Source organism: Sturnus vulgaris, chromosome 1 (genome assembly GCF_052056855.1).
Source record: "Sturnus vulgaris isolate bStuVul1 chromosome 1, bStuVul1.hap1, whole genome shotgun sequence".
Classification (NCBI taxonomy): domain Eukaryota; kingdom Metazoa; phylum Chordata; class Aves; order Passeriformes; family Sturnidae; genus Sturnus; species Sturnus vulgaris.
In genome coordinates, this window is record NC_142243.1 from 133,379,671 (window position 1) to 133,407,647 (window position 27,977).

A 27,977-nucleotide genomic window follows, 5' to 3' on the forward strand; every position below is an offset into this window, starting at 1 on the left:
CGGCGCGGAGCCCCCGCCGGGGAGGGAGCCCTGGCGCCGCCCGGCAGCGCCCCGGTACTCCCGCTGTGTCCCGGTACTCCCGCTGTGTCCCGGTACTCCCGCTGTGCCCTGTGCGTTCGCGGTGCCTCGGTACGCCCGCTATGCCCCCGTACATTCGTTGTGCCTCAGTACTCCCGCTGTATACCGGCAAGTTCCCAGTGCCCCTCTACATTCCCTGTGCCCCGGTACGTTCGCTGTAACCCCGTACATTCGCTGTGTCCCGGTACTCCCGCTGGGTACCGGCACGTTCCCTGTGCCCCAGTACGTTCGCTGTATCCCCGTACATTCGCTATGTCCCGGTACGCCCACCGTGCCCCGTACGCCGCCGCTCGGCTCCGGCCGCCCCCCGCGCTCCGCAGCCGCAGTTCCGGCGGTGGGAGGAAGCGCGGGGCCGCTCCGCTCCGCTCCGCTCGCCGGGGGATGCGGGAGCACTCCCGCCCCCGCGGCCGGCGGGAGGCGGGCGGCGGCGCGGGCGGGGCGGACGCGTCGCCCCGCGGAGAGCGGCGGGGGGACCCAGCGGCGGGCGGCGGGCACAGGCCGGCGATGGAGGAAGGTGAGGGGCGGCTCCTCAGGCCGCGGAGCCGGGGCCGGGCGGAGGCGGTCGGGGCCAGGCCGCTGGCTCAGGCCGGCGGTGTGGCCGCCCCTCGCGGTTTGTGCCAGGGCCGTGCCGGGGCCACCGCGCACGGACGGAGGTGAAACACCGGGCTCAGGACACGGGCGGGCTCCCGGGCCCAGCCCGCCCCGGCGGCCCCTCAGGCCCCAGCGCAGCCCAAGGCAGCCCCGTGCTTTGCAGCCCCAAGCGGGAGGCCGGGCCCGTCTTTAGGGGACATGGGGTCTTTTTCTCTTCCCTCGCCTGACACTGTGTCTGGGCAGAGCGCCCGGGGCAGCATCTGTGGGCTCCGTGGATGCCTCTGTGAGTGTACTTTCTCTTTGGCATCCTTCCGTGTGTTTTTGTCAGTCTTCTCTCCCGTTTCGTTAAGTATTAGAGAACATCCAAAAGAGGGTTACGAAGGTGGTCAAGGGCCTTAAGGGGAAACTATGAGGAGCGGCTGAAGGAATTTGGTTTGTTCAGCCTGGACAAGACTGACGGAAACCTCATCGGACTCTGCAGCTTGCTCAGGCGGGAAAGAGGAGGGACTGATGCTGATCTGTTCTCTGTGGTTACCAGTGACAGGACCCGAGGAAATGGCCTGAAGCTGCGTATGGGGGGTGTTTGGGTTGGTATTAGGATGAGGTTCCTTACCCAGAGGGTATTTAGACACTGGAACAGGCTCCCAAGGGAAGTGGACACAGCACTAAGCCTGACAGAGTTCAAGAAGTGCTTTGACAGTGCTGTCAGGCACATGGTGTGATTATTGAGGAGGCCTGTGCAGGGTCAAGAACTGGACTTGGATCATCCTTACGGGTCCCTTCCAACTCAGGGTATTCTGTGTACACAAGCATTTTTCTCCATGTCTTTTCAGTGCAAACCCTGTCTGTAGTGGGTAGGAAATGGCGTTTAGAAATCAGCAGAAACACAACTGTTAATAAGCACCCAGAAAAATGCAGGAGCAAAGCAAGCATATGCAAATCTGTCTCATGGCGTATTCCAGCCTCCCAGCTGTTCTCAGCAGGAGTACTTTCTGAGTTGCACATGCTTTCTGTATGTTTAGGAGTCTCCAGTTGCTTGTCCTTCACAGCTGTGTCCGTTTTATAAATCTGTGCAAACTCTTGGTTTACAGAACATTCTTTGGGTAGGAGTGTTCTGCATGAAGGTGATGTGCAATGAGCTGGTTCTTTGTAGCCTGACTCACTAGGTTTGTTTGAGAACTTCTCATATTAGAAAAGGTGAATCACTGCTCATTTTTCAGTGTGTTCGTGCACTTCACTAACTAGTAGACGTCTGGCATGTTTCTGTTGGTCATCCTCTTTTCTAGACAGGCATCTTCAATTTGCTTCCCCGTTCCTTGTGTGGGAGTCATTACACAACTGAAATCACCCTCATGGCCCTTCTCTGAATGTTTCCCACCTCTATCTTATCCTTCTTTAGATGAAAAGACTACAGACAGTGCTCAATTAGTAGGTAGATTAGAAAAGTAGATGAGTATAGTGGCACAAAGTAGGAACGAGTTATGTTTTTCTGCACTAGAAATACAAAAATAAGTGGACTGCCTGTTTTCTGAAAAAGAACTTGTTTGAACTGGGGACTTACAGGGAACTGAAAACCAGATGAAAAATTATGTGCTGAAGGGAGAGTTACCAGAGGCTGTGTCATCAGTTCAAAATTCTAGATAATTCTTAGTTGTTAGCTTGTTTGACTTTCATTTCACTCTCTGGGAAGGATTCATTGAAGTGAAAACAGCATTTTCCTTGTTTGTGGCAGCAGCAAGAAACGGAAGTAATACACATCTTTGTGTTACAGCTTTGGGGGGGGAGTGTGTTGAGCAGTCTTCAAAACCGAGGTGAAGATCATTTGCTGATTGAGATGTTGTTTCAGAAGTAGAATTTTAAATTGTTACATCTTTGGGAGCTTTCTATTACGGCTGTTAGTGCTATACTTGCTAAGTTTGTTACACTTCTGCTATGGTTCACTTCTCTGCCGGAGAAGCGAAGGCCTTTTCCCCCAGTGTTCTCAGTGCTGTTACTTTGGTCATAACTAGAATGACAGGGGCACTCAGTTGTCCTTCCAAGCACGTATCTGCCCACTTTTGTGATCTAGGGTTTTCTCCCACCGTGTTTTGTTTTGCATGGTACAGGTGATTTTTAACTGCAGTGCACTTGGTGTTTGCATTTCTGATAAACTTCTCATATACATGTCATGAAGAGATGCTGGTATACATTTCATTCTGGATTGACATGATGATAAATGTGATACTGAACACCCTAAACCTTGTGTTGTTTAGAATCTTTCCAGGTCTTGTCTTGTTTAAGAAGGTAGTAATTTTCTGTTCATTCCATGAAAAATTTTACCATTGAGATTTTGGTTTGTTCAGAATGATTTATAAATTGCTCTGTTAACACACTGGTGTCCTGGTCCAGGTAGACATCACTTTAACCATTTATATTTCTATCTCTAGTTTCTAACTTTAAGATCTAATAGCTGGGAATTAAAATTAGCCTGAATTAGAATTGAAGTAATATACAACCAGAGTACTTAAAAGCTTTGTTGTGGGGTGTGAAGATTGACACTTCAAGTTTGAAGCTGGATGGATTTGGATGGTTGGATGGTTATGAAAGAGCTGTTTTAAGTCCAGAGGAAAATTGGTGGCTGCAAAATTTCAAGCAATGTTGGACAGTACATCAAACAGGAGAGGTAAAAATTCTGGAGTGTTAATTACAGTTAAAACTTTTCATTACACTACTGAATGACATAAATATTGTGGGGTATCTTTAATATAGGAATTATAAAATACTTTTTGCAATGAATCTTTTTATATGTAGACTTGCAGTCTGTGAATTAGCCTTGTTGTCTTTCACACTGTAAAATAAGTGGACCAGGACTTCAAACTGCTGCTGCTCACAAAAAAAAGTTAGCAGAAGCCCTTGGTTTTGTGATGTGATCTATGTGGCTGAGCAGACTGGGCTTTTTAATTATATGTTAGACTAAATATTTGTAAACCTGCTTAGTTCCAGGAGATCCAAAAGCAGGAAAAAAGTGATATTACATTTACTTTATAAAAGCCTTTGCCATATAAATAATAGGCATCTCAATTTAAAAGTAATAGACTAGCCCAATTTATGTACTACGCTGCTGTAGCAGCATAAAACCAGGATGAGAGCTGGCACCAGTTTCACCCAGTGTCTGTGTCAATTTATCTAAACTACTGATTTCCTTAATTTGTGTTCACCAAATGGAATAAACCAGTTAGCTTTCAGTTTGGATTCTGATTTATCCCAGAGTATGGCCTCAAGAGAATACTGTTATTTTTTCGAAGGACTAACATAATAATTGATTCTTGTAGTGTTATATTGTTATTTTAGTTGAGCATATGACATACTTCAGTTGAGACTTTGTCAAATACATCTTACATGGGATTGAATCAGTAGCAGTAACTGGCTGCTACCTGCTGCTGTGTGGATTTCCCAGCGTGATTTTAGATATTGTGTTGCATTAACTTTAAAAAAAAAATGTCTTCAGGGGCAGCAGACCTGCGACAGCGAAAGAAACAAAACTGCACAGAATCTGACAAAATGGCTCCAGGGGAGAGAAACAAAGAAAATTCAAAGCTGGGAAGGTCGCCAAAATGTAAGCTACAGAATTTTTAGCTGACTTTTGATTGTTTTTTTCATTATTCTCTTACATTTTATGGGAAGATATTTGTAGCACAGTAATTCATAACAGACTTACTGTGAATTAGGTTTTTTAATATTTCAAGAGAAAACAGGCATGCACATTAGAGTTCTTTAATAATAACATTTTATGTATTGGAGAGTGAAATGGTAGTCTTGGGCTGTTTCAGGCTTGGGGAGGGGAGGTAGAGGCAGGAGAGTTAAGAAATTCACTGTTACTATTTGCATACAAATAAATATTTTTATTGCTCCTGGAATGATCTGGTTGGAAGCTGATATGCATGAGGTAATGGTACTGAAACAAGAACAGACAAAAAGTCCTTACAGCTTTTCAAGAAACAGAACTAAAACTAGGTATAATATTCGGCAAGTGCTCACCAAGCTACCAAAAGCTTTTATATTAAAAGTACATACTAACTCGAAGGAGCTATAGATGAAGTAGACATCCTTTGAATGAGTTTGGTGCAATTCAAATTCGTCTGTTCTTATATTCAAAAACAGAATGGAAAATAGAATGTCTCAGAAATTATGTCAGAAGTTTGTGGTGTTTTGGGTAGAATGTAGAGTTTGCTCTATTTATCTGGAAGAGGCTTTTCTGAAACTTCTTGGAATTCGTTCGAAAACAAAGCTTGCTGGAGAAAATTTGCAGTGTAGCGTGTTAGTATTTTGTCTCAAGGTCCTGTGAAGCAATGATAACAACTGAGAAAGAAAACTACAGGACAGGAGTAACAAACCAGTTTTCAGTGTATCTGTGCTGCTGATGGTGTGATAATTTTCATGCCATTAAGTTTGCTTGTTGTTCACAAATAAGAGTCGTGTAGGAGGTACTGTTTGTTTTTCAGTCTTCTGGACTATTTTAGTTTTTCCACTGTTCATTTTCAGATATGTTAATCCAGCGTTTTGCAAAGCTTTTCTTTGGCTGTCTCGCGGCAGTCACCAGTGGAATGATGTATGCTGTGTACCTCTCAACATATCATGAACGGAAATTCTGGTTTTCCAGCAGGCAGGTAAAGATAAACTACTGCAACAAAAGCCAGATTGTGTCCTTGAAATCAAATCTGATCCATGTCATGTTGAAACTACTTGCAGAATCATGTGTTCTTCTACTGAGGCCTCTGTCTTTGAAACAGCTTCTCTTTTTTTGTCTTATTTTCCTTTTTTTCCCCCTCTTGCTAACAGTCGTCATGGCTTGTCTTGCTTTTCTGTGTTTTACCATGCCACCCTTTATTCTTAAAATACCTTTCTAAAATATGGAAAAATAACTGAAGCATACTGGGATTGCAGAAACTAATCAGCAGGAATATGTGTTGGGCTTTTTGGAGTGGGTTTTTTTGTGTTTGTTTTGGGATTGGGGGGGTGTGTTTTTTTGTTGATTGGTTTGGTTTTGTTTTCTTAAGAACTCTATTATTAAGTGAAGTATAGAAAGTTGAATGAAATTCAGATTTGTGAATATGAAAAGATCCTGTGGATTTTGTGCTGACTTACAACGTGGATTTGAATTACTCTGCTACTGAGCATGTTTGCTAAGTTACAGAGAGCCTTATGTACCTGATAGAAATGCTGTGAAGATTAATGTTTTGTGGAATATTTTGAAGATGTACAGTGAACCATGTACCATGTTACAAAACCGGTCTATCTGAAAATATATTGTCTTCTCTGGAAAGAGATTGCAGAAGATTAATTTTTCTCTTTTTTTCTAGGAACTTGAACGAGAAATTACATTTCAGGGTGACAGTGCCATTTATTACTCATTTTATAAAGAACTGCTAAAGGCTCCTTCCTTTGAAAGAGGTACAAAACTCATTTATTTTATTAACTTTGGAAAGTCCTGTTCTCTTTGGAGACAGTAAAAATCTGCAGACTGGGAGACTAATTTTATTCTCTTATGTAGGTATATTGGTCAGATTAATCAAAAAACACATGCTGTCCTAACTTTTCAGTGCCTTTTCGAAAACACTATTTAACTATCCTGTGTTCCAGCAGATTGCCTTTAATCAATACTCTGGGATAGGGTAATCTTACTCTTATGATGTCCTGTATCAAACTTATCATTGGGTTTGCATGTGTCACAATAGTGGATTTTCTGCCATATAAATATAATTTAAGTTGAATTTGGGAATGAGGGGTGAAAATTACTGTTTTCCATCCTCTGTCAGAAGAGAGAACAGTTTCTGTCACAAGCTGATCTGCTCTGTCCTGTCCCTGCCAGAAGTTTTTACTCTTGTCAGCTGTGATGAATAGATCCTGATGAGCACTGAGTGGTGGGGACAGAAAGCAACAGGGAGGAGAACAGACTGAGTGACAATGATCTCCTTCCTTTGTGCTCCTGCTCTTTATCTGGCACTGGCTCTGGGGGTTACTGACCCTGGGTCCCTAAACCAAAAGGAAACTAAAGCAGTGAAAAGAAGGAGCACTTCCATGCTTGTTCAGGGAGTTCAGAAGTGCACTGCACTAGCATGGGGCTAGAACTTGGGAGAGAAGAGGATGAACTGTCCTATCTTGCAGTGGTCAGCCACTGAATTAGTTCAGTCCCTTTGTGAAAGCTCACTGAAGCTAGTAGAACTAAACTTTGTGGTTAGCATTTTATTGGTTGAACAGTTTCCCAGCTGAAATGTAGCACATCAGCAATATCTGAGGTCTTTGGTACACTCAGTGCCTCATGACCTTTGGGGATATTGCCATGCTGCCAGTGGATGGACTGCATGCCTCGAACAGGGACACTGTCTCTGCAAACAGGTAGACTCATGTCTGCGAGGTATTACAAAGCATCCAGTCTTCAAGAGTGCATTACAGCTGTGCTGAACCCAGTTAAAATCCTGAAAGACTTGGTTTGGCCTACAGATAACTAACTGCAGACCATACACCCAAGATATGCTCAGAGCTGGAAACAGTTGTTTGGTTTGACTGTTGCATTGTTTTTGAGCCTTTTGTTCTCCTTCTTGTCTTGATTTGGATTGTTTTTGCTCTTCCCCCTATTGTCCTAAGTATTAACAAGTCTTTATAACATTTTGGAATGCTCTTGGATTGATCCTTCAGTTCCATTTTAACCCTATAAAAAGGCACACTGTTTGGTGAATGATTCTTAGAAATCAGAAATTCAGAGCTGAAAGGGATGATGAGGGCCATCATACCTGACATCCTTCTGGAGATGATATATCCTGCTCATCCCTGTTAGATCTGTCTCACTCCTTAAGATCTTTCTGTGAAGGTGATCTATAGACAAATAGTTCCAGGACTGCATCAGTGTGTTACTGTGTTTCAGATGATTAGTTTTGGGCCTTCTATTTAAAGACTGGATGAAAAAAGGGTAATAACTTTCTATCTAGATCAGTAGGTGGAATGACATGTAACATGGAAATTTCTCCTTCCTTTAAAACTAGGTATGGTGAACCAGTCAGTAGCTTTAATGATCAAATCTGTTTCCCCTTACCTTTGAATATACTTCGGCCTCTTTTAGGAACAGGAGTAGTAAGTGATTCCAAGAATAATATTTTTTTTCTGTCTGTAGGTGTTTATGAGTTGACACACAACAATAAGACAATATCACTGAAGACTATAAATGCTGTCCAGCAAATGACTTTGTACCCAGAGCTGATTGCCAGTGTTTTATATCAAGCATCTGGTAGCGAAGTATGTGCATTTCTCCTACTTTCTGTACTTTCATTGTGGTTGTTATGTGTGTGTGTGCGTGTGTGTATGAGACTTTCTGTGCTGTATCCAATGAACACTTACATTTTTTGTTGAATGAGTTGAGCTAAGACTCTCACCAGGTCCAGGTTTTCCTCAATTCTGATCAGTCTCTGGCATAGCATTTTGGGGTTTAATGCTAACCAGTAACCTTTTCTGTTATTCTTTACTTCTGCAGACTGCTTAGAAATGTCAGGAGTATCTGTGCTATCCATTAAAAACAGGAAAGTTAACTCCTTTGGAGTACAGAAGTCTGTTATAGTGGTACCTGTCTGCCCATTCTTATAGGGAAAAACACTTCTGTAGATTAACCTTTTGTCATTTTCCACTCTACTCAGGCTTTATTCTGCTTATGCTGCATACTTGTGTCCTCTCTCATTATCTTTCCTTTTTGATTATTTACTTATTTTGGAACTATTTTGCCACATCTTTACTTCTTCAAGTTCTTCCATTTTATAACTTCTTCTAGTAGTCCTTTGAACTTTATATCCCACTGCAGCATAGATTTATTAAATCTGACACATAGAGTGTTCAAGCTAAAGCAAATTCAAAAATCATGGCACTGGCAAGCTGAGTGGTGAAGTGTATACTTAATTCACACTGCTTTGTTCTTCCTGAGCCCCAAATAAAAGCATGCCTAGTACTTTCCTAGAATAGGAGGCGTCTCTTACCTGTTTGTAAAGCACCTAGCACATTGTTAGCAGTAACAAATTGTAAATAGTAATAATTTCCAGCTTCAGCTCAGTTGCCACTATGTCTCTTCATTTTTATTTGTAATTTCAGGAAGTTATTGAACCAGTGTATTTCTACATTGGTATAGTTTTTGGACTGCAGGGAATTTATGTGACTGCATTGTTTGTAACCAGTTGGGTTATGAGTGGGACTTGGCTGGCAGGAATGCTGACTGTAGCATGGTTCATTATTAACAGGTAAGAAAAACATCTTTATACAATCTAGTTTGTCAATAAGGCATTTTAAAATATTAGTGAAGTGATTTTAATTAGTGGATTGAAATGATTTTATTGAGCTTTGTGTTCTCACTGTGAGAGCAAAATCTTATGGTGAATAGAAAACATTTCCAAGAGATTCACTGATTCTCATGATGATTTTTTTAATGGAAAGGCCTCCTGTTGTCCAAACAATCCGTGTTACCAGTTGAACAGACTTTATGTATGTGCCTGAATACAGCAGTATTCACACACAATTTCATTTTTCAAAAATATTCCTTAGAAGGTTTGGTTTGGTTTGGTTTAGTGCTATTGAAGAATGAAGACTAATGTCCAAAACAGAACTGCACTCTCTGGCCAGCTCTAAATATTGTGGCAGTTGTCTGGTGGCATAGAAAGAAATGATCAAGTGCATTTTTTTTTGTAAAGAATATTTAATTTTTTAATCTTCTTTTTGTAATGGGTTTTTCTGCAAAGTGGAATTTTCTTAGATGATCTTAATACCAAGTTTTTTTATTTTAAAACAATTCACTTGGAATTCCCCTTAGGAAGCACCACAATAATAGGGAGCCTCATTTGGGCAATGAAAACCTATGTTCATGCTCTTGGTTTTGTCACCATGGAGCTCTTGGGGCTTTCTGTGAACTTGACAGCACTTGAAATAAAAGAACTATGGATCAAACTGTTAGAGATATACCTTTAAAGTTGAACTGTTGGGAAGCACCTTCTAGGAATATGAAGTCATCATGATAAAATCTGTAATTAGTAGTTGAAAATACTGTTCATCAAGCTGGTGTGAACAGTGGAAAGTAGGAAAAATGGTGAATAAATCTGTAATTTTTTTTCAACAGTGAATAATATTAAACAGTGTCAACAAAATGAAAAATTTAGTAGTTAAAAAAGCTCCGAATATGCTTCTGTAAGAAGCTTCAGAGGGAAAAATGAAAGGTGATGCTTTTAAATACCTAAATGATAAAGGAGCTTGAGGCTCCTTTTTAAAGGCATAGTAGACACAAAGAAGACTATGTACCTCTGAGACTGATGCCTTTGATCACATTTGAAAGTGTGGCTTGTACTTCTGAGTCACTTTAGTGCTTTTAAAAACTTTCACCTACACCTCTAATTGTGTGGATACTGTCAAGTCATTCCATGAGAAAACCCTGCATGCTCCCCATCCGTCTTTAATCTCTTGTTTTGCTGGGCAGAATTTTTCCCTGTAGATGAAATATTTGCTGCTGCTGCTGTGAGAAAGCACCAGTTTGTATCCTAAGTGTGTTGTGCTCAACTACCTGAATCACTTGTTTTAAAACATATTGTATGAGAACTGAAAGGACTCTTTTCTCTCAGCTGTAAGCTGATTTTCATTACAGGTCAGAAAAGGCTCAAGGCAGATGCTTTTTAGCTTCAGTCCTATAAATGCCAGCTAACATGGAAATGTGCTAAATAGATGAGTAAAGATTGGGCCTTCCATGCTGTTAATAAATTTGTGAACTGTATCAGGAGCAAAATTGAGTCAGTGTTACTTTGCACCAAAATCAGGAAAAGTTTGCTTGCAAGGCCACATTTACAACTAGAAGTGGCGTTTAGGCTTTCCTTGATATTTTTGTTCCATACATATTTTAATGTTTTTGTTTCTTTGTACTTTATTCTAGGACAGATACAACAAGAATTGATTACTCCATACCATCTAGAGAAAATTGGGCTTTGCCATATTTTGCATGTCAAGTAGCAGCTCTCACAGGCTATTTAAAAAAGAACCTAAACTGTTCTGCTGAGGTAAAGCAAAATTAGTTTCTTTATAAAAAGCTGCTGGTAAAACTGTACTCTAGGGTAGTTACTTCTGCTATTGTTGCCCTTCTGGGCAGAAAACAGTAGATGTTTTGTTTCTTCTTTTCAAAAGATCCAGTTGGATTTCACCTAGGCATGTGCAGTTTTTGCTAAGCAACTTGTGCCTACCTTGTTATGCCCCCAGGAGGGTTCAGAGAGAACAGTGTGATAATAGACCTTTTTTTTAATGAGGCAGAATTTTTCTTATGTAAACTGTTTTTCTTGAGAAGATGGTTTTTACTTTCTTACCTTGACTCTCAAAAATGTTTCTTCTGATTGGCTTGAAATGTTCTTGAATATTTCAGTAATTGCTTTCTTCCATCTGAAAGTTAAGCACATCTGAAGTCAGTAATTTAATTATTTCCCAGAATAATAATTAATTTCCATAGTTTATGTTTTAATGACCTCTCAGTTACATGGTGACAGACATGCATGGGTACAAAATTAATGCTTTTTCTTTTCTTTTTTCTTCTAGAAGTTTTGTTATCTTTTGGTGAATGCCTCAACATATACCTTCGTGATGATGTGGGAATACAGTCATTATCTCCTGTTTGTCCAGGCTGTTTCTCTTTTCCTGCTAGACAGCTTTGCCCTAGCACAGACAGAGAAGGTATTGGAACTTCTCAGTCTAGTGATACATACAGGCAGCCTCTGAGGTGCCTGCCATTCATACTGCCCAGGAGCTCCAGACGGCACCAGAGACTGAGTAATGAGTGTTTTGCAGCATGGGCTCAGCTGAAGTGCATATGATATCCATCAGAAGAATAAAATAACTTTAAACTGAGTCTCTTTTGACCTGCTGTCTTTGGGATAGAAGCTAAATAAAGCTGCTGAGACCTGAAACATCCTTGGAGAGCTAAAAGACTGATGAATGATAGTCCTCCGTTTTGGCCTAGCTGCCTCTTCTTTTCTTTTTCCTATTCACAGCAGAGTGGGCAGACCAAAGAAGTGCTCTGTTGGCTCTGTGCACTTAAAGGGCTCACTTTCACCCTCATTGGCCTGACCTGCACTAATTTGCCAATAAATAGACTAGACAGATGTTGAAGGCCAATTGATTTTTCAATGCAAGAAAGTATTTAAATTTATTCTGCAAAATGGTTCCTAGAAATGTTGCAACAATAAGGCATTTTTGTTCTGCCTGTTGCAGTTGTATATATGCTCCTTTGTACATGCATGCCTTCTGGTTTTATTAAATATCAAACTGCATGTGATTCTAATTCTTCATCTCTTCTCTCAGTTTCTTTTTATTCTGTTCCTCAGCAGTTGGAAATGTTTGATCTGTTGTAGTTGAAAGCAGAGTGTATAAGGGAGAAAATGGGTGTTTTGGTAAAAGTCTGAAGAATCAAGCATCAAGGTTTATAGGATCTGCTTGTCAAATAGTAAATAACAGCAAGTATAGATAACAGTCTGAGTATTTGTTCATGAGGCAGGTTAATGAACAGGTTATTCTGAGGGCAAGGAAAGCACCTGTGTGCAGGTGACCTCTGTCACAAATTGTGTGTTCTTACTGGTGCCTTGTAGTTATTGCTTTGTGCTGCATCACAGGGAGGTGTTACTGAATGGGGAGACCTGGTAAAATGCTCCTGCTTCGGCATTTTTACAGAATTCATGTGAAGTAATTGCCCATTAGTTGCTGAGGCTGATCAGGATCATTTTCATGTGCAATGCTTTCCAGAGCCAAAGGGAACCCTGCTAGACATATGAGTTGAAGGATTGAGATCTGTTAATGCCCTGATGAACAGAGGAAGTGAGCTATCTACTGCTCTAAAAAGCAGGATTTATATCCACTGTAGTTTTATTTTATTGTTTATTTTTTTCTTCAACAGGTGCATGAGGTATACAGAATCTACCTGTTTTCTCTCATTGTGGGGTACCTTCTGCAGTTTGAAAATTCAGCCTTACTAGTGTCACCATTACTGAGTCTTGTGGTAGCTTTAATGCTCTCCAAATCCCTTCAGGTAACTAGACTTTCTTCTAACCCTGAGTGTAGTTTTAAAATTTAAACTGAACTCCAGAATGATACAGCATTCTTTAAATATTTTTGCAGATGAATATGAAAAAAAGTACATTTGTGTCAAGATTGCTGAAAATAATGTATATTTATTTGGTACTTACAGTAGCAGTGACACTAAACTTCTTATTAAAGGTAAGATTCCTCTGAAAATGTGATTTTAATTTCAGAATCTAAATGGAAAGTTGCAGATATATCTTGAAAAAATCTTTTGAAGTGTTGCTTATCTTATGACAGTTCATGGCTTAATTCACAGTCAGTATGAGCACTAAAAATTGAGTCATTTTGCAGCAACTCAAACAGCTTGGTCTTGTTGGGGTTTTGGTCTTCTGGGTTGAAACAGTATAGAAATACTCTTTAAAAGACATTTTATCTATTTTATAAATATGGAATTTGTTATAACTTGAATGGCCTCTACAGACTAGTCTGAATATTAAAACAGTATTCTTGTGCATGGCAACACAATACCCAGGAACAAGTATGAGTAGCCCTAGGGTAGGTACTAATTTTCAATTACAATTCAAGTAGAACATAGGAACAGAGGCTTTCACTTTCTGTAGGGGTCAGTTTAGATTACACAGTGGGATTTTAGCCTGGTCTTGTATTTTGACTAGCAATTCCCTCTTGCTGGCCTTTTACACATATTGTTGTGCTTTTCTTCTCTGTCTCAATTCGCCATGGTTGTGTTAATTAGCAGTATTAACTTAAAAGTAAAGAAACTGCTGAATCCTAGAAGGCTTGAAGGAATGTTCACACACACATGTAATTATTTTCTTGTGCCTGATTAGCCTTGCTGTATCTCTAGGAAAATAAAATCTAATCTTGAAAAATATGAGTTAGATTACAGTTATGAGTAAGTTACAGAACTTCAGGCAGCTCAGACAATCTGTGTGAAGATTACAAATGCTCATGACTTTTGCTCAGCTGCAGTCCTATTTTCTGGTGGAGCCAAGCACAGCACTCTTAGGCTTGCTTGAAAGTAAGTCTGTTTTTCATGATCCTTTTTACCCTGCTTAGTAGTCTTTTGACAACTTATTGGCAGCTTTTTATTCGTCCTCCTGTTGTGGGATGGGAGTGGCATGAAAGGAATAACATTCTCAAGAAAACCCTAAATATAGATTTATTGAAGTGAAGGTTTACAATACTATACTAGTACCTTAATTGGCACACTTAATCAATTTTGTTAGTTTTAACTAAATCTTAAACAGTTGATTATTACCTGACATTTTGTAATCTGAATGACTGTGTGAAAACTGCTTCCAGCATTTCCTATGATTTTTCTCTGCTAAATTAATTTTCAGATGTTCATTCCTCATAAAGAAAATGAGCATTTGCTGAAGTTCATTGAAGTAAAACTTGGCTTAAACACAACTAAGTAAGTTTATTTAAACTCTTTACACCTCCCAAGATATCCAAACTTTTGAAACTGCTCTGAGAAGTGTAACATTTCAGTTGCTTGTGAGAGTTTTGTAGAGGAGATAGGGAAATAATTATTTGTTGTCTAGTTTTAAGGTTGAAGTAAAAAAAAAAATGCACATACAGAATTTACTTAGGGTATTGAGGTTTCCGAAGCACTTCAATATTTTTCATGCCTTGGGGTGAAAGCATTTCATGAATTTTCGTTCTCTTGTGATGTTGGAGAGTGAAAACTTTCTGTATCCTGTCTAGTGTTTCTAATAAGACTTGAAAGCAAAGATAATAGGCTAAAGGTGGCAGTACCAGATTTTTATAGCCTGGAAAAGAAGGCACTGGAAAGTCATGAACTATTGATACTATCTCAAAAGGGGCTTGGGTTGTGGCTACCCTCAATACTCCCTGTATGTTTTGGACGAAATTAACACAAGGGACATCTTAAAAATCACAGGGAATTGTGATTCTAAGAAAAAACATTAATATCTGTAAAAGAGTTGGATGTTGGACTGCAAGAAGATGTCATGGCAACAGATCTTCTGGAAGACTTCCAATGGAGTGTTAGTAAGGACTGACACACTCCTGGACCCAAGCCAAGGCTTGCAGTTCTGTGCAGGATTTGGAATTCTCTCCAAAGAGCTGTATGTCTCTTACAAAAAAGCTACTTCACAGCCTTTCAGGGGAATAAGTTGAAAATGACATCACACCAAACTGAAACTGTTGGGGAACTTTTGGAAGACAGGATGTAGTGATGTTGACTATGATGCATTGTTTAACACATACACACATACCCATTCTTAAGCGTTTTGCAAGAAAAGAAAGGACTCCTGGTCAGGATTTCAGTTTATTCAGCTCCCAGGTATTAATGGATTTCCCTTTTTCCTCCTGGGGCCTTGCTAAATGTCACTTTTCAGGCTGTCAGACTGCAATGAAGCCAGAGATTGAGACAAACTGGGTCCCTTTACGCCTGGAACACTGTGTAACTGTGTATTGGAATTATGATTTGCAGCACAAGAGCTTCAAGATCTGTCTTATAAGGCCAGTTTGGACATGCCCAGCTGTTAATCTTTAAACTCATTCTGTCTAGTTGAAAGTGGTTCTGTCCTCTAGTCTTCCTTTAGGAGAAAATGAGAAGAAAGAGGAAAGCAAAACAAAGACAAGAATGCATTCACAGCACCACATGCTGCACCAGTTCCAGTTGAAAATACACACTTACAGTGCTTCTTGGCAGAGTGTATTATCTTCCTGCTGCTAACTGAGAAAGAAGAATGATCAAGTGGCTTCAGCTACAAAACTAGAATTTCAACATTAAGGATTTTATTCCTGGCAGAGCCTCAGGCTTCTTTGTGATCTCAGATGACCACTTTCCCTTCTTCTCCTTATTTGGAATGAGGACAAGCATACCTTCTTTCATCAATATCTCTAAAATCTTAATCCACTGTGACAAGATCCTTTTAGTCCCCATAACGGAGTTATATGGGAGGTTGGGCTTTTGTGATATAAAGGACTTCTAAGTCTGGTCTCTTCAGATCACAGATACTTTTTTGGGAAGATAAACATTTGACAGTTAATCTAAGAGTATTTTCAAAGCAGTTTCAAATGATGAAAAGGTAACTTTTCAAAGATGAATTTCAAGTAGTTTCCTATGACATGAATAGGTTAAACTTCTATTGTTTTGTCCTGGGTTGTTGGTTTCTTTTATAATCTATGGGCTATTGTTATTGTTTTTAATGGAATGTTTTTGCCTTACTAGGAATTTTACAATGAATTGGCTCCTTTGTCAAGAATCTCTTCAGGCACCCTCCCAAGACTTTTTTTTGCGACTAACACAGTCATCACTGTTGCCTTTTTATATTTTAGTATTAATTATCTGCCTTTTTTCTGTAACTCAGGTCGTTTATAGGAGAATTTGGTAAGTAACTTGTTTATATGAAAAATGATTAAAAATAAGAGGCTTCTGGTTGCCTCAGGGAATGCTCATCATGTTTGTTGCTCCAAAGTTTGTTGTACCATTGACCTTGTCAGAGTGTGAGCACTGGTGGGAAGGCCCACCAGAGGATCATAAAGAAAAGTCCCTTAAGGAGGTTCTTGAGCACCCCTCCTGTCAGAACAGAGAATTCTCATTGGTTTATTTCCCTGCAGGTGCAGTTCCTGCAGAGCTCTGGCTAATGTTTACTTTTTGTGTATGACGCAAGAGAAAGATGTTATATCTGTAATTCTCCTTCCAACAACAAAGTTACCTAATTGTTGCTAGAATTAGTTTTGGATTTGGGATTTTTGGTTTTTTTTTCAAGTTTACATGTTGAGAAAGATGAGATGGGTGGAGCAGAGAGGACTTTGGATTTCTAATGCTCCACTGTTGGTTTTTTAAAACACTTGTTTACTGTGATAAGGTCCACTAGCCTTTGCTGCTTGGAACAGAACTGAAGTAAAACTGACTCAATTAGTTTTAGTTTCAGTGATTCACAGTTCCCTTGAGAGAAGGGATAGTGGAACTGTCTTTATAAAAAGACTAAGAATACCAAGATATACTAAGATACTGTAGATCCTAGCATAAGTTGTCTTGGAAACTCAGTGGTTAGGAAATTGTCTCTTCCTGGTAGAAGATGAATGGTGTAACTGCTCAGATACGGGAAAAAAAATCTCACTTGTCTGCAGCAAAAATCAGTAGATTTATTTCAAGGATGAAGACTTTTAACAGATAAAGATTATGCTGCTATAAATTAAAATGTTTGTCAGGTTGGGTGTGTGATAGGATATCCAGAACAATTGAACAAACTTCTTATTGTTTGATAGTGATTGAAATAATTATTTATTACTTTGTAATGAGCAGTGACTGCACTATGTTCAACACCTTTTTAAAGAAAAGAATAAAATAAACCTTCTCCTCTCTCTTTTTTTAACATTTTTGAATCAGTTAATAATCTCTTTTTTTTAAATTTTCATAAAGAAGCTTATTATAAAAATATAACCTGAAATCACATAATGGTAGAAAGAATTGTTATCTATTCTGTGCCTTGCTATCTTGTTAGTAGAAAACCTTCCATTGCAAGATTTTGACTATGATTTTTATTTATAATATATTACTAGAATTTATAATAATGTGACTAAAAGCTACTTTTGTCATCTTTGTTGTACACACATTCCATACACAACTATCATCCTACAGATTCCATAATTCTTTACCAAGATAATGCTATAAAGGAACTTAAAATGCATGTTCAGCATGATTCGTCTAAATGTTTGTAGATTGTCTATGCTCTTAAATTAGACTGTGTCTTGGTGCTGAATTACCATAAAGTAAGATTTATGGTCATAGACAGTGTGATCCCATTGTATTAATTTGCTCCAGAGAGGTTGCAATCTAAAACAAGGGACAGTGGATACTGATAGGTCATTAATCAAGTACAAAAAGCAAGTAAACAGTGCAACAATATTATATGCTATAATGTGGAATGATCTCAGTGCACTACTGACTTAAAAATATTTTTATTGGCACCTTTTCCTGGGATAATATCTGAATTAAGTGATGTCTCATTTTCTCCAACTGCAGTGGTGAACCACTGAAAGAGACAGTTAAACTTGAGGATGGTCGAATTGGAGAGAGGCCAGAAATAGTTTATCATGTAATTCACACAATTTTGCTTGGTTGTCTAGCGATGTGTTTGGAAGGGTAAGTCTGATTTTGATGCATCTCTTTTGAAAGCAACAGAGTTCTGTACTGGACCTGATATGCTGTTTACCCCTTTGAAATTCACTCCTTTTTGGAAATAATTTTGGCATATAGTAATACTACTTGGGAGTAGTCAAAGGTAATTTTGATTATAAATTGGATATGATTATATGAACACTTGTGCTTGGTCTCTTTAACACGTTTTCCAATCTTTAATGCAGCAAGATCCAAGACATTAATTGAATCACATTTTAATGACATTCTTTATGGTATTTAAGTGTAGAACTGTGCTGCAATTATTTTTAATAAGAGTTTATGTAGTGTTTTGATGAACAGAATACTGCTGGAATATTGGGACATGGAAGATTTCTTATCTGTCTTCTTGTGTGTAGGCTACCATGAAATGTACCTTTGCTTGACATGTTAAAGCAGTAGCAGAACTAATTTCAAAAGTATTGTGTTAGTCCTTAAAGCTAGAGAAGCTGATGTTTGGAAGACATTATTGTTCTAATCTTGTTTCTCAGCTTAATCAGCTTGAAGATGTCAGGCTTGTGTGTTTATTAGGCTCCTCATCCTAAAATCTAAATATTCACAAATATTGCTTAAAGTGAGCAGACAGTTGTGTTATCCTGTAGTTGTTCTAAGTTGCCTAGTCTACCCTTAAGAGGTGGACAGCACCAGCAAATCATAAATTGTTAATTAAATATTTTCCTTTCCTTTCTTCAAGAGCTCCCTTACAGTAGTACATTGTCTGTACAGCTTTTCCAAATAGCTGCTTCTTATCCCTTCTTGGCTGGAAAACCACAACAGCCAAGTGACTTTACTATTCTCTGTTTTTCTTTCATCCTCCCCTGAACTCTCTGAAGGATTTTGTAATCTTTTACCTTGGATCTTGCTCTTCCATCTCAAGCACTCTGAGGTGCCAGCTGTTCTGCTAGAGATTTCCTTGGTGTTTACCCTCCAGTACATCAGAGTTGACCTCTGATTGTTTGAACATCCAGAGTGTGTTTGACACAAGAAAAAAAATCTGAATTCTTTTATAATAGTTTGAGTACAGAGGCATACACAGGGTCCCAACTAAGTTATTGCAGTGTTTTTCAGAATGAAATATCTATGGACACCTTATGTTTGCATGCTTGCTGCATTTGGTGTGTGCTCTCCTGAACTTTGGATGACACTTTTCAAGTGGCTTCGACTGAAAGCTGTGCACCCAATACTGCTGGTGAGTTGCTATTGCCAAAGTCTTGGAAAATACAGCTAGCAAGCATATAGCTTTACAAACAACAGTTACCTAAGACCAATGAAAGAACTCATGAAAACAACAAGTTCTATGAGCAGTGGATCACAGATGGTCTGCTTTTTCTGTGTCTTTCATTCTTGGTATCACATGTTCCCTGGTACCTGGTGATAAAGTTGCATTCACACTACAACCTTTCCTCATAAAGAGCAGAGCTCTCTTCATCTCCCTTTTGCTCTTCTCAACTTCTTTTAACAAGTCTTTGAGACCTCGATCTCTCTGTCATATCTAATTGGGTTTGGTCAAGGTCACATACTTTTTAGAAGGAATGCAGGGGAAAAAGTACTGGTGCACAGGAAAGACATAAGCTTTGTTTCACTGGGAAATGGGTCTTTAAATGGTATAGTAAGGTGTATTTAACTGCTGAGAGTAAAACTGTTTCATAAGAAATGGCAAGTTGAATTACTTTGTATAAGATTTGTTCATGTTTGGCCATTATAGAGAAGTGTTGTGACTGAATATAAACTTGTTTTATAGAGCAAACAACTCCCCTGCTTCCAACCCTGCCTTTATTCTCAACATGACAAGAGTTACTTTGTGTGATTTTTAGCAGCTTTGTGCATGATTATTAATAAAGTAGGGATAGGATATTGCTTACCCTAAATTCAAGAGGCTTATAGGAATAAATATATTTTACTCTAGAGGTTCATTATATCTCCTGTGAAAATATCATACACTGCTCTATCAGAAACATTGACTGTGTTCTTTCAGTCAAGGAGTAACAATATGTTCAGGTACATGGTAAGCACATTCTTTTATATACTTCATGTTTTGTGTGATGTAGAGCTGCTTTTTTACTATTAACACAGTAAATGTGTTAGTAGATTATTATCAAAGGAATGCCTTGTGTGTATGCCTTACCAAACTTATTCTGTACCATAAAACTATTTTCTTCTTCTTGCAAACCAAAAATTGTATGATCTAGAGTGATGGTATGCTGAGAGATGGGTTTCTGGGTCTTGAACATCAATAATGCTAATCTGAACAGAAGCATCAACAAGATCAGAGATTTGAAATGCTTGTTTTTCCTTTCTCATAGCATTTGAATGTGAGGTGTTTATGTTCTTCTGTTCCCTATGTCATGAGTACAAGGAATCATTGTTACTTGAATAGTAATTAAATGTCCCTAAAATTGATGGTAAAGTTTTTGTAAGTCAAATGAAGCCTTCCATGCTAAATTAGGCAAATTCTTGTTTGACAAAAGTTTTTTGCCTGGTAGAATGCCACCAAGTTTCACCTACTGTCACTCTAAGGTTCCAGGCATAAATACTGCTCATTGTATGTGCAGAATCAACAGACACCTCAGTGTTGGAGAACAGTGCATAATCCATTTTCTCTAACATGTACTTTTCTAGGCTCTTATTCTGAGTATGGCAGTTCCCACTATAATTGGATTCAGCCTGTGGAAAGAGGTAAGAAAAGTACCTTTGTGGAGTTTTCTTTGTATATAGGCATAATATGAGTCAAAATGATGAGCAAATATAATGGAATGTACTCGGTGAAATTAATATATATGACGAAATTGAAGCTGTCATCCATTGAAAATATGTTTAGTTTTTAAAAGAAATTTCACTTTTTTCAATGTAAGGTATTTGACAATTTAATTTTTTAAAGATCACTTACTGCAATTAAATTTAAATGAAGACTTTATTGTATTCAGCTGTTAAGCTTTGGATGTATAAACTGACTCAACAAAGAAAATACTGCCAAATGAAAACTCAGGATGTTGAAAACTATGTTGCCTCAAACTTAGTTTTAGTGAAAAGGAATAAAGTTAGATGAAGTAAAATTACAGGAGGCCATATGCAAATAAGGTGTTGGAAAAGCTCCCATCAAATTATAACGGAGTGAAATTCTTTGTGCAGACCATTGTGTTGAGGTGTGTACCTACTACAATACAGGGAAGAAAAGACACAAATCTTCCATGTTTAAAGTGAATACTTAATTCTTTATTTCAAGTCACAGACAGACTGGGGGTAGAGTATTTGGAAATTGTTTTTTAAGCTCCTGTCAGTGCAAAAAAATTGTGAAATGTCTCATAAAGTGTAATCTTCTTCTATACTGGCACAGCTTTAAAATAGTTTGGGTAGTCTAACAATTCATATATAGAAGCTGGTCTTGCCCAGCAGTATTTCAGCAGGTTTTTTTAACATTTATCTTAGATTGCAACCAAATTTTCTATTGTAGCCTGACTTTCTACATGTTTTTGATGGAGCAATAGATACTGTCTGTAAAAAAAGCTGGAGTTGCTCAAAAGAGTTATGAAATCTATTACAATAGAGAAAACTGATTTAATTAACCAAGTAATTATTTCTCAGATTGTTTTAATGAAAGCAGTGTGGGGGTTTGGACTCTAGAGGGCTTCATCCGTTGCAGATCCAGCTTCTACTTTTAAGCAGTGGTGAACAGTTTGCTCTCCAGGTTCATAATTCATCCCTGAGGGTGGGAATGTTGATTAGAAGTAACAGAGCAGCAAAAATGCCTTGAGACTCCTAATCTGTTAGCGTGGCTATAAAAGGCTGAGTTGTATAGCTCAGCATCTTTTTGCTTGGCTGCCTTCTGACTGTGTCTGGCATAGTCCCTCCTCTTACTAGGTTTTTTCCAGGTGCTGTGTTCTCCTTGGGGTGGCAGTAGCAGTTCCTCTTTCCATCCCTCTGTTCTGGGAATAGTTCCAATGTATGTGTAACAGCAGTGCTGTTTGTCCCTGACACAAACATATGGCAGCTGCTCTTGTGCTGGTTGTAGACTGCTGTCACTTGACAGCTGAGTTGTCCAGGTAATGGGTGTGGAAACTCCTCAGTTAAAAGCAGGCTCCCACTTCTAACTGTCTGTCCACCGTGGCTGTCCCAAATAAGCTGTCTCTTTAATCTGGCATAACCTGTAAACTTTATTCTTTTCCAAAAGAGCTGACATCCAGGAACTTTCACTTAGCATTTATAAAAGCATGTACATGTACCTGCTGTAGCCCCACAAGGCTGGCCAGTTTCCAGCCATGCCTTTTTCAGATAAGTGCTCCAAATGGCTCAAGGACTGACAAAACCTCATGTCTTAATAAAGAAGGACCTCAAACCTGACAGGGTGGGGAAGCCATGATACAGGGTTGCAATCTGGGCCTGGTTTGAAAGAGGTGGCACTCTGTCTCACTTTACAGAATCCCTCCTTTTCCCAAAATGTTTTTTCAAGAGCATAAACTGGGATATCCCACTTCACACAATGTAATGTGCTTTCCTTCACTGCAGTGATTGAACTCAGAAACAAGTCCAGGCCACATTACCAGGGGCTCTGCTAGGAAATTTCTTCTCTCCTCTCTTGCTTCCATAACACTTTTCCATCAAGTCACAATAGTCCAATTCCTCCTGTTCAAGTAGGTTTATGATGAGGGATTTGTCATCTTCTTGGTTCAGTGCCTATATTTGTAGACATTTGCATATGGCCACCTGAAGTATGGTTTTGATGAATTTAAGGTCACTTGATGTTGATGAATGTTGTTGCTGCTATTTGTTTATTTATTCTTAAGTATTCTAATAAAATAGAGATGAGAACTTCTGTTTAACATACTTATTTTGGAGAGGGTCTCCTGCTGTCAGGTAAGTAAATGTGAGCTGAGTTTTGGAAAATGTTCAAGCAAAATTAGTAGTCGGGGGGAAAATTGTTGAAACCCATTTCTGTTGTGTCACTTAAGGCCTTAATGTAATGAGATGCTCTATAGATACCTATTTAAACTGTAAGTAACCAGAAACATTTCCATCAGTTTTTTCCTAGAATAATGACAGAACTTACAGAACTGCAAGAATTCTATGATCCTGATACAGTAGAACTTATGACATGGATAAAGTAAGCATGAAGTCAAACATTTCTATTTTACTGCTTTTTGTAAGGGTATTTTTATCTCAGCAGTTTGGGGAGCTACCTCTATCAAGCTGGGTTTTCCCTTGCTAAGTCGTTCAGTGATGCATGGGGGAAGAAGCTTTATATTTTAAATTTGGTATTGTTCCCATGAAAAGGAGCAGGAGTTTATAATGGATTACAAGAGAAGATCCTGAAACACACAAGCAAATCATATTTAATGCTATTGCAGACCTAGTTTCCAGCTAGAGGTGGAGATCTTAGCAAGATCTTAGATCCTGCTTCTTTGCATGCTAACTTTTCATCAAATTACAGGATTCATGTTGATTGTAATGCCAGAGGTGGACAAAACCACTGAAATGTTGTCTGTCTGAGCCAATAAAATGAAATGCCTGAATGTGAGAATTTAGAGACTTTTGTCAGGATACTTAGAGAGGAGCATATGTAATTCAGACTTCCCCTTTGACCACAGAAAGTATGGAGCTATATTTTACAGTTCTTACTGAGCATATACACAGCTACTACCAAGTCAAGTTATTTTCACAGATACATTTTTCTTACCACCAAAAGTTTCAGAATTGCATTCTGCCTCATTCAGTTTAACTTCAAACTATGTCATTAGGAACAGCACTTTTCTGAAAATTAGATCCCTTGTGTTCAGATAACTTAGCTTTAACTGTATTTTTTAGAATATTACTTTCTGTATTTATGTAGTCTTTAATGTCAACCTGTTCATCTTCACAAAAGGCAAGACCGGTAATTAGTGTTCCAGCCAATTTATTCTTGTTGTTGTAGTAGTGTATGTTGTTTGTCAGTGCTGTAGCTCTTCAAGGCAGCAAGTGGAATAATGCCAAGTACCTAATGGCTTTTATGTTAGTCTGCATATACTTCAAGTACATAATTAATCCTGGTGAATTTCATTGAGATTCACTCATCTACAAAGCAATTTGGCTACCCTTATTTGTAGCAGCTGTTCTTATTTTTAAAGAATAATTCTTATGGATATACTTAGCAATCTACATTGAAATTTTAATTCAATGTCATTATTACAATATATTTTCTCAAAGTCATCTCTCTGATAATACAAATTTAATTTAAATTTTCTCTACAGAAGTCGCCAAAGTCTTTAATAAAATGTGACAATGATTGTTTTCTTTCACTAGTACAGAAATACAAATAGTCAAAAAATTATACCAGACTCAGAAACATAATTACTGTAGGCATTATTCTGTATGCTGACATTATTTTCTCATAGATTATGAAATACATAATCATAGATTACATATTAAATACATAATAGAGATCAAGTTACGACAATCACAAATCTTACAAGACAACATCATGTTTCTCCTTCTACCTACAGTCTCTCCTGAGCTTCTTTTGTCACGAGTTGGCAACCATTCAGAAAAGCAATATTGGATCCATTCCAGGACCACTCTGAATGGTGCTTGGTGGGTTGCAAGGAGGGGAGAACAACCATCAGCCCTTGCCCCAGCAGGAACCCTTCCTTTCAAACTCCATATTGCTGCAGGTCTGTGCTTTCCCTGGCAAGGAAAGTACTGCCACAGCAGCACCATCACCAATTGTAATGAGACCCCCGATGACACGGTCACATAGGCCAGTTCATTCTGCAGCACCTAACAGATCCCACAGTATATAAATTTGTTTCAATGAGTGCATGCAGTGCTCAGATGTGTGTGTCGGTGTTGTTTTGCAGGCGACAGGCTCCTGTGGCTGCAGTGTTTGCAGGCAGCCCACAGCTCATGGGTGTGATTAAGCTCTGTACAGGATGGATGGTGTCGAGCTTGCCTTTGTATAATGATGATGATCTTCTGAAAAGAAATGAGAATGTGAGTATCCAACTCCATAAATGTGGCATCTCACAGGAACTGTTCTCCTCTTCACCCAAATGTAATGCAAAGAAATGAAGTGTATTAGAAGGGAGGAGGACATAGGAGTCCAGCAGACATGGTAGAGATTGTCAAGTAGATTATCAGTGTTTCACTCTGCACAGAAAGAAATATCAAAATATGATCACTTTTCAGGCCACTTGAAATATGTAAGATGAGAACTTGCTATCATCAGATACAAATACTTCCCATTCAGCAGGCCCTTGCCTCACTGTTTTGGAGATTTCAAAACCAAACGTTTTATATCTTGATGTGTACATATAGTTTGTCATTGCAGATAGGTCATCGTTGGGGAGTGTGTGTGTTCCAGTATTGCAGGTATCACTGATTCTTGCATTGCATGAACCTTTTTTCTTAATTTATAGATTTATCAAATCTATTCAAAGAGGTCAGCAGAGGATATTTATAAGATACTCACATCTTACAAGGCCAACTTTCTGGTTATTGAAGATTCAATTTGCAATGAAGTGGGACCTGTAAGAGGATGCAGAGTTAAAGATCTGTTGGATGTTGCTAATGGTCATGTAAGTATTGGTGAGAAAATATGAATGTTTGAATGTATGACAAATTAAAAATAAATCTTATAATGCTGGTCTTATTTTTCTTAGTGTAATTGACATGTAGGCAAAGACTCAAATTTTAAAAGTGATCGGTTAAGTTTTGGATTGTCTGTTTCTTAAACGTAAAATTTTACCTAATACTATTAACTGTCCTAATCCCTCCTAACACATCCAGCTGTGCTGCTTTTCTGCCAATCATTAAATACCATTTAACTATATATAAATGTTCAAGACTGACACTTGAAGAGATTATTACAAAAGTAGTGAAGTCCTGCCTCAGAAGGCATTCTTTACTAGCTTTGAAGATGAAATTCTGAAATGGATAAACTCAGTTCTTCTAAAACTCTGGCTGAGATGAGGACCAGCCTGTCATTTAGTTCAGTACAGACTTTGGTTCTGATGAGGGCGTGAGTGTATTTCGCTCAGCCTTGCAGATAGGTTAGCACATCAGCAAATAGTTTAAACCACATCTGCTAGAAAGATTGGTTGAATAAACTGCACCATGAATGCTGCTTCAGTCATTGACATGTTCTATCTCTTTGGATGTTAGTAGTGCTGCTCTTGCTGCTAAAGTAGGCAATAAGATGAGATTTATAAGGTGATCTCACTGCCACTTGTTCATTGGCTTCCTGGAAATCCAGCAAAAATGTTGATTTTAGAAAGGCAGGAGATTGCCTTAAATTCACTTAGAGTTTCATTGCTTATTCTCAGGTCAACAGTCAAGAGGGAGTCACCAGTTACCTCTAAGAAATATAGGAGAGGTGTTAACTGTTATTAGAGGATTACTCCATATTGCCCCAGGAATCTACAGCTGGTGTCAGTTTCACTTCTAGGTTTCCTAACTAATTTATCCGTGAAGGATATTGTCTACATTTTTCTATTAACTTCCTTACCATTGCTGAAATCTGTCATTTCCTTTCTTGTCTTGCTGCTAAAATCATGTATGCTGTGATTATTCCAGGATATATTCAATATACTGTACCATACCTAGAGTGTGTGTGTATGAATAACCTCCATCATTGTAAATCTGCACGTTACCTCTCAGTTTCTTCTTGTTTGCATGACTAAGTTCTGTTTCCTCTTCACACTTAGGATCTCCACGGGAGCAATTAACCACAATTTTAGAATTCCATGCCCTCATATCCCTGCATCTCTCATCTCCATACTTCCTGCATGTTTGATAATCCTTCTTGTGTTTTTTTGTTTGTTTTTGTTTGTTTGTTTGTTTGTTGTTTTGGTTTGTTTGTTTGTTTTGTTATGGTTTTTGTTGTTATTTTGGGGGGAGTGGTTGGTTTGGGTATATTGGTTTTTTTTTCAGAAAACTGACATAGTTTGTTCTGGAAAGTTGATAAAGTATATTGTCTCAGGAAGCTTTAAACAAATCTCTTAGTTTGTTTGCTAATAAAAATTAAATCATACTGGAAGATTATCAAGACATTCCAAAGTACTGGAAGGTAGTGCATACGTATTTGGAGACTGCAACTGCAGCATTTACTTATTCCCAAAGTAAGTGAGACAGTGGACAGTGTGTTGACAGGTCTGTGGATGTGTTTTGAATTGCTGTGTTTAAGAAGATAAGTCCTACTTTGTAGCTTATGCTACATCCTATAGTCCTAGTCCAATATCTTGTTTCTGACGCTGGCTGAGAGCACAGGTTTACTGATAGGGGAAGACAAATGTTTCCCAGCAGTCTGTTGCTGAAGGTCTGTAGCTCAGGGTAGTTATCTTTGTGTTTGGCAGCCACTGGTGGATTTTTCTTCATGAGTTTGTCCTACCGCCTTTTTTTAAAGCTGTGTAAATCTGTGCCATCAGAAGGAATAATGAGGGGATTTCTTCAGGAATATTGGACAGTAGATGCTAAAACACAAGTTTGCTTCCAAGTCAATTGGTTAGAATTTGTAGGACTATGTGTGTGTATCTTTGATCTTCATTGGGTGTGTCAAACTTACTTGGCCTGGAAAAGGTAATTGAGATTTTCCTTTCCTTCATACTGGTATGCCCTGTGCAGGTCAGGTTTGAGCTACTGGGTAAATGGGGCATGTGCATAATTTCCACTGCTGTTGTTCTTTATATTATGAATGGTTTTAATGTCTGCTACCTTGTAAAAGGGATTAATTCACAAAGGCTATTTTAGGTGGTTAAACAAATTACAGGGGAATGTTTTCAGTTTATTGGAACTGTACAATGTGGAAATTAAATGTCTATCATAAATAAAATTTACAGAATACAAAAGTTAATTAAATATACAGAATTACATTCTGTAACCACTTATCTTCAGTAGTGTAATTAGGTTTTTTTCTTTCTGACAGGTGGTTTGTGAGGAAGGTGACAACTATGCCTACTCAAAATATGGACGATTTTGTCATGAAATCAAAATGAACTATTCTCCATATGTGAATTACTTCACTCGAGTATACTGGAATAGGTCCTACTTTGTATATAGAATCAACACTGTGATATCCTTCCAGTCATGAAAAAGCATACAAGTTTCTTTCTGAGGA

General features: G+C 38.6%; 1 protein-coding gene across 1 annotated transcript; it reads left to right on the forward strand.

Annotated features, from left to right (window-relative positions):
• The first annotated feature begins 459 nt into the window (after positions 1-459).
• DPY19L4 (dpy-19 like 4) lies at positions 460-27,977 on the forward strand. The gene is made up of 19 exons (XM_014888664.2): positions 460-592; positions 4,157-4,264; positions 5,191-5,315; positions 6,009-6,099; positions 7,817-7,938; positions 8,779-8,924; positions 10,595-10,718; positions 11,245-11,379; positions 12,596-12,727; positions 12,817-12,915; positions 14,082-14,155; positions 15,944-16,102; positions 17,744-17,863; positions 18,965-19,085; positions 20,516-20,572; positions 22,912-22,994; positions 24,724-24,856; positions 25,282-25,440; positions 27,786-27,977. Exons 1-19 carry the CDS (start codon positions 460-462, stop codon positions 27,948-27,950), a joined length of 2,286 nt encoding a protein of 761 aa, XP_014744150.2. The 3' UTR covers positions 27,951-27,977.

Bases quoted from the DNA above. Each gene is read 5' to 3' on its own strand.
- DPY19L4 (XM_014888664.2), top strand. From the start codon at position 460: ATGCGGGAGCACTCCCGCCCCCGCGGCCGGCGGGAGGCGGGCGGCGGC. The intron at 19,086-20,515 runs GTGAGTTGCTAT...GTACTTTTCTAG, and splicing joins CTGTGCACCCAATACTGCTG to GCTCTTATTCTGAGTATGGC. The intron at 22,995-24,723 runs GTAAGCATGAAG...GTTGTTTTGCAG, and splicing joins GAACTTATGACATGGATAAA to GCGACAGGCTCCTGTGGCTG.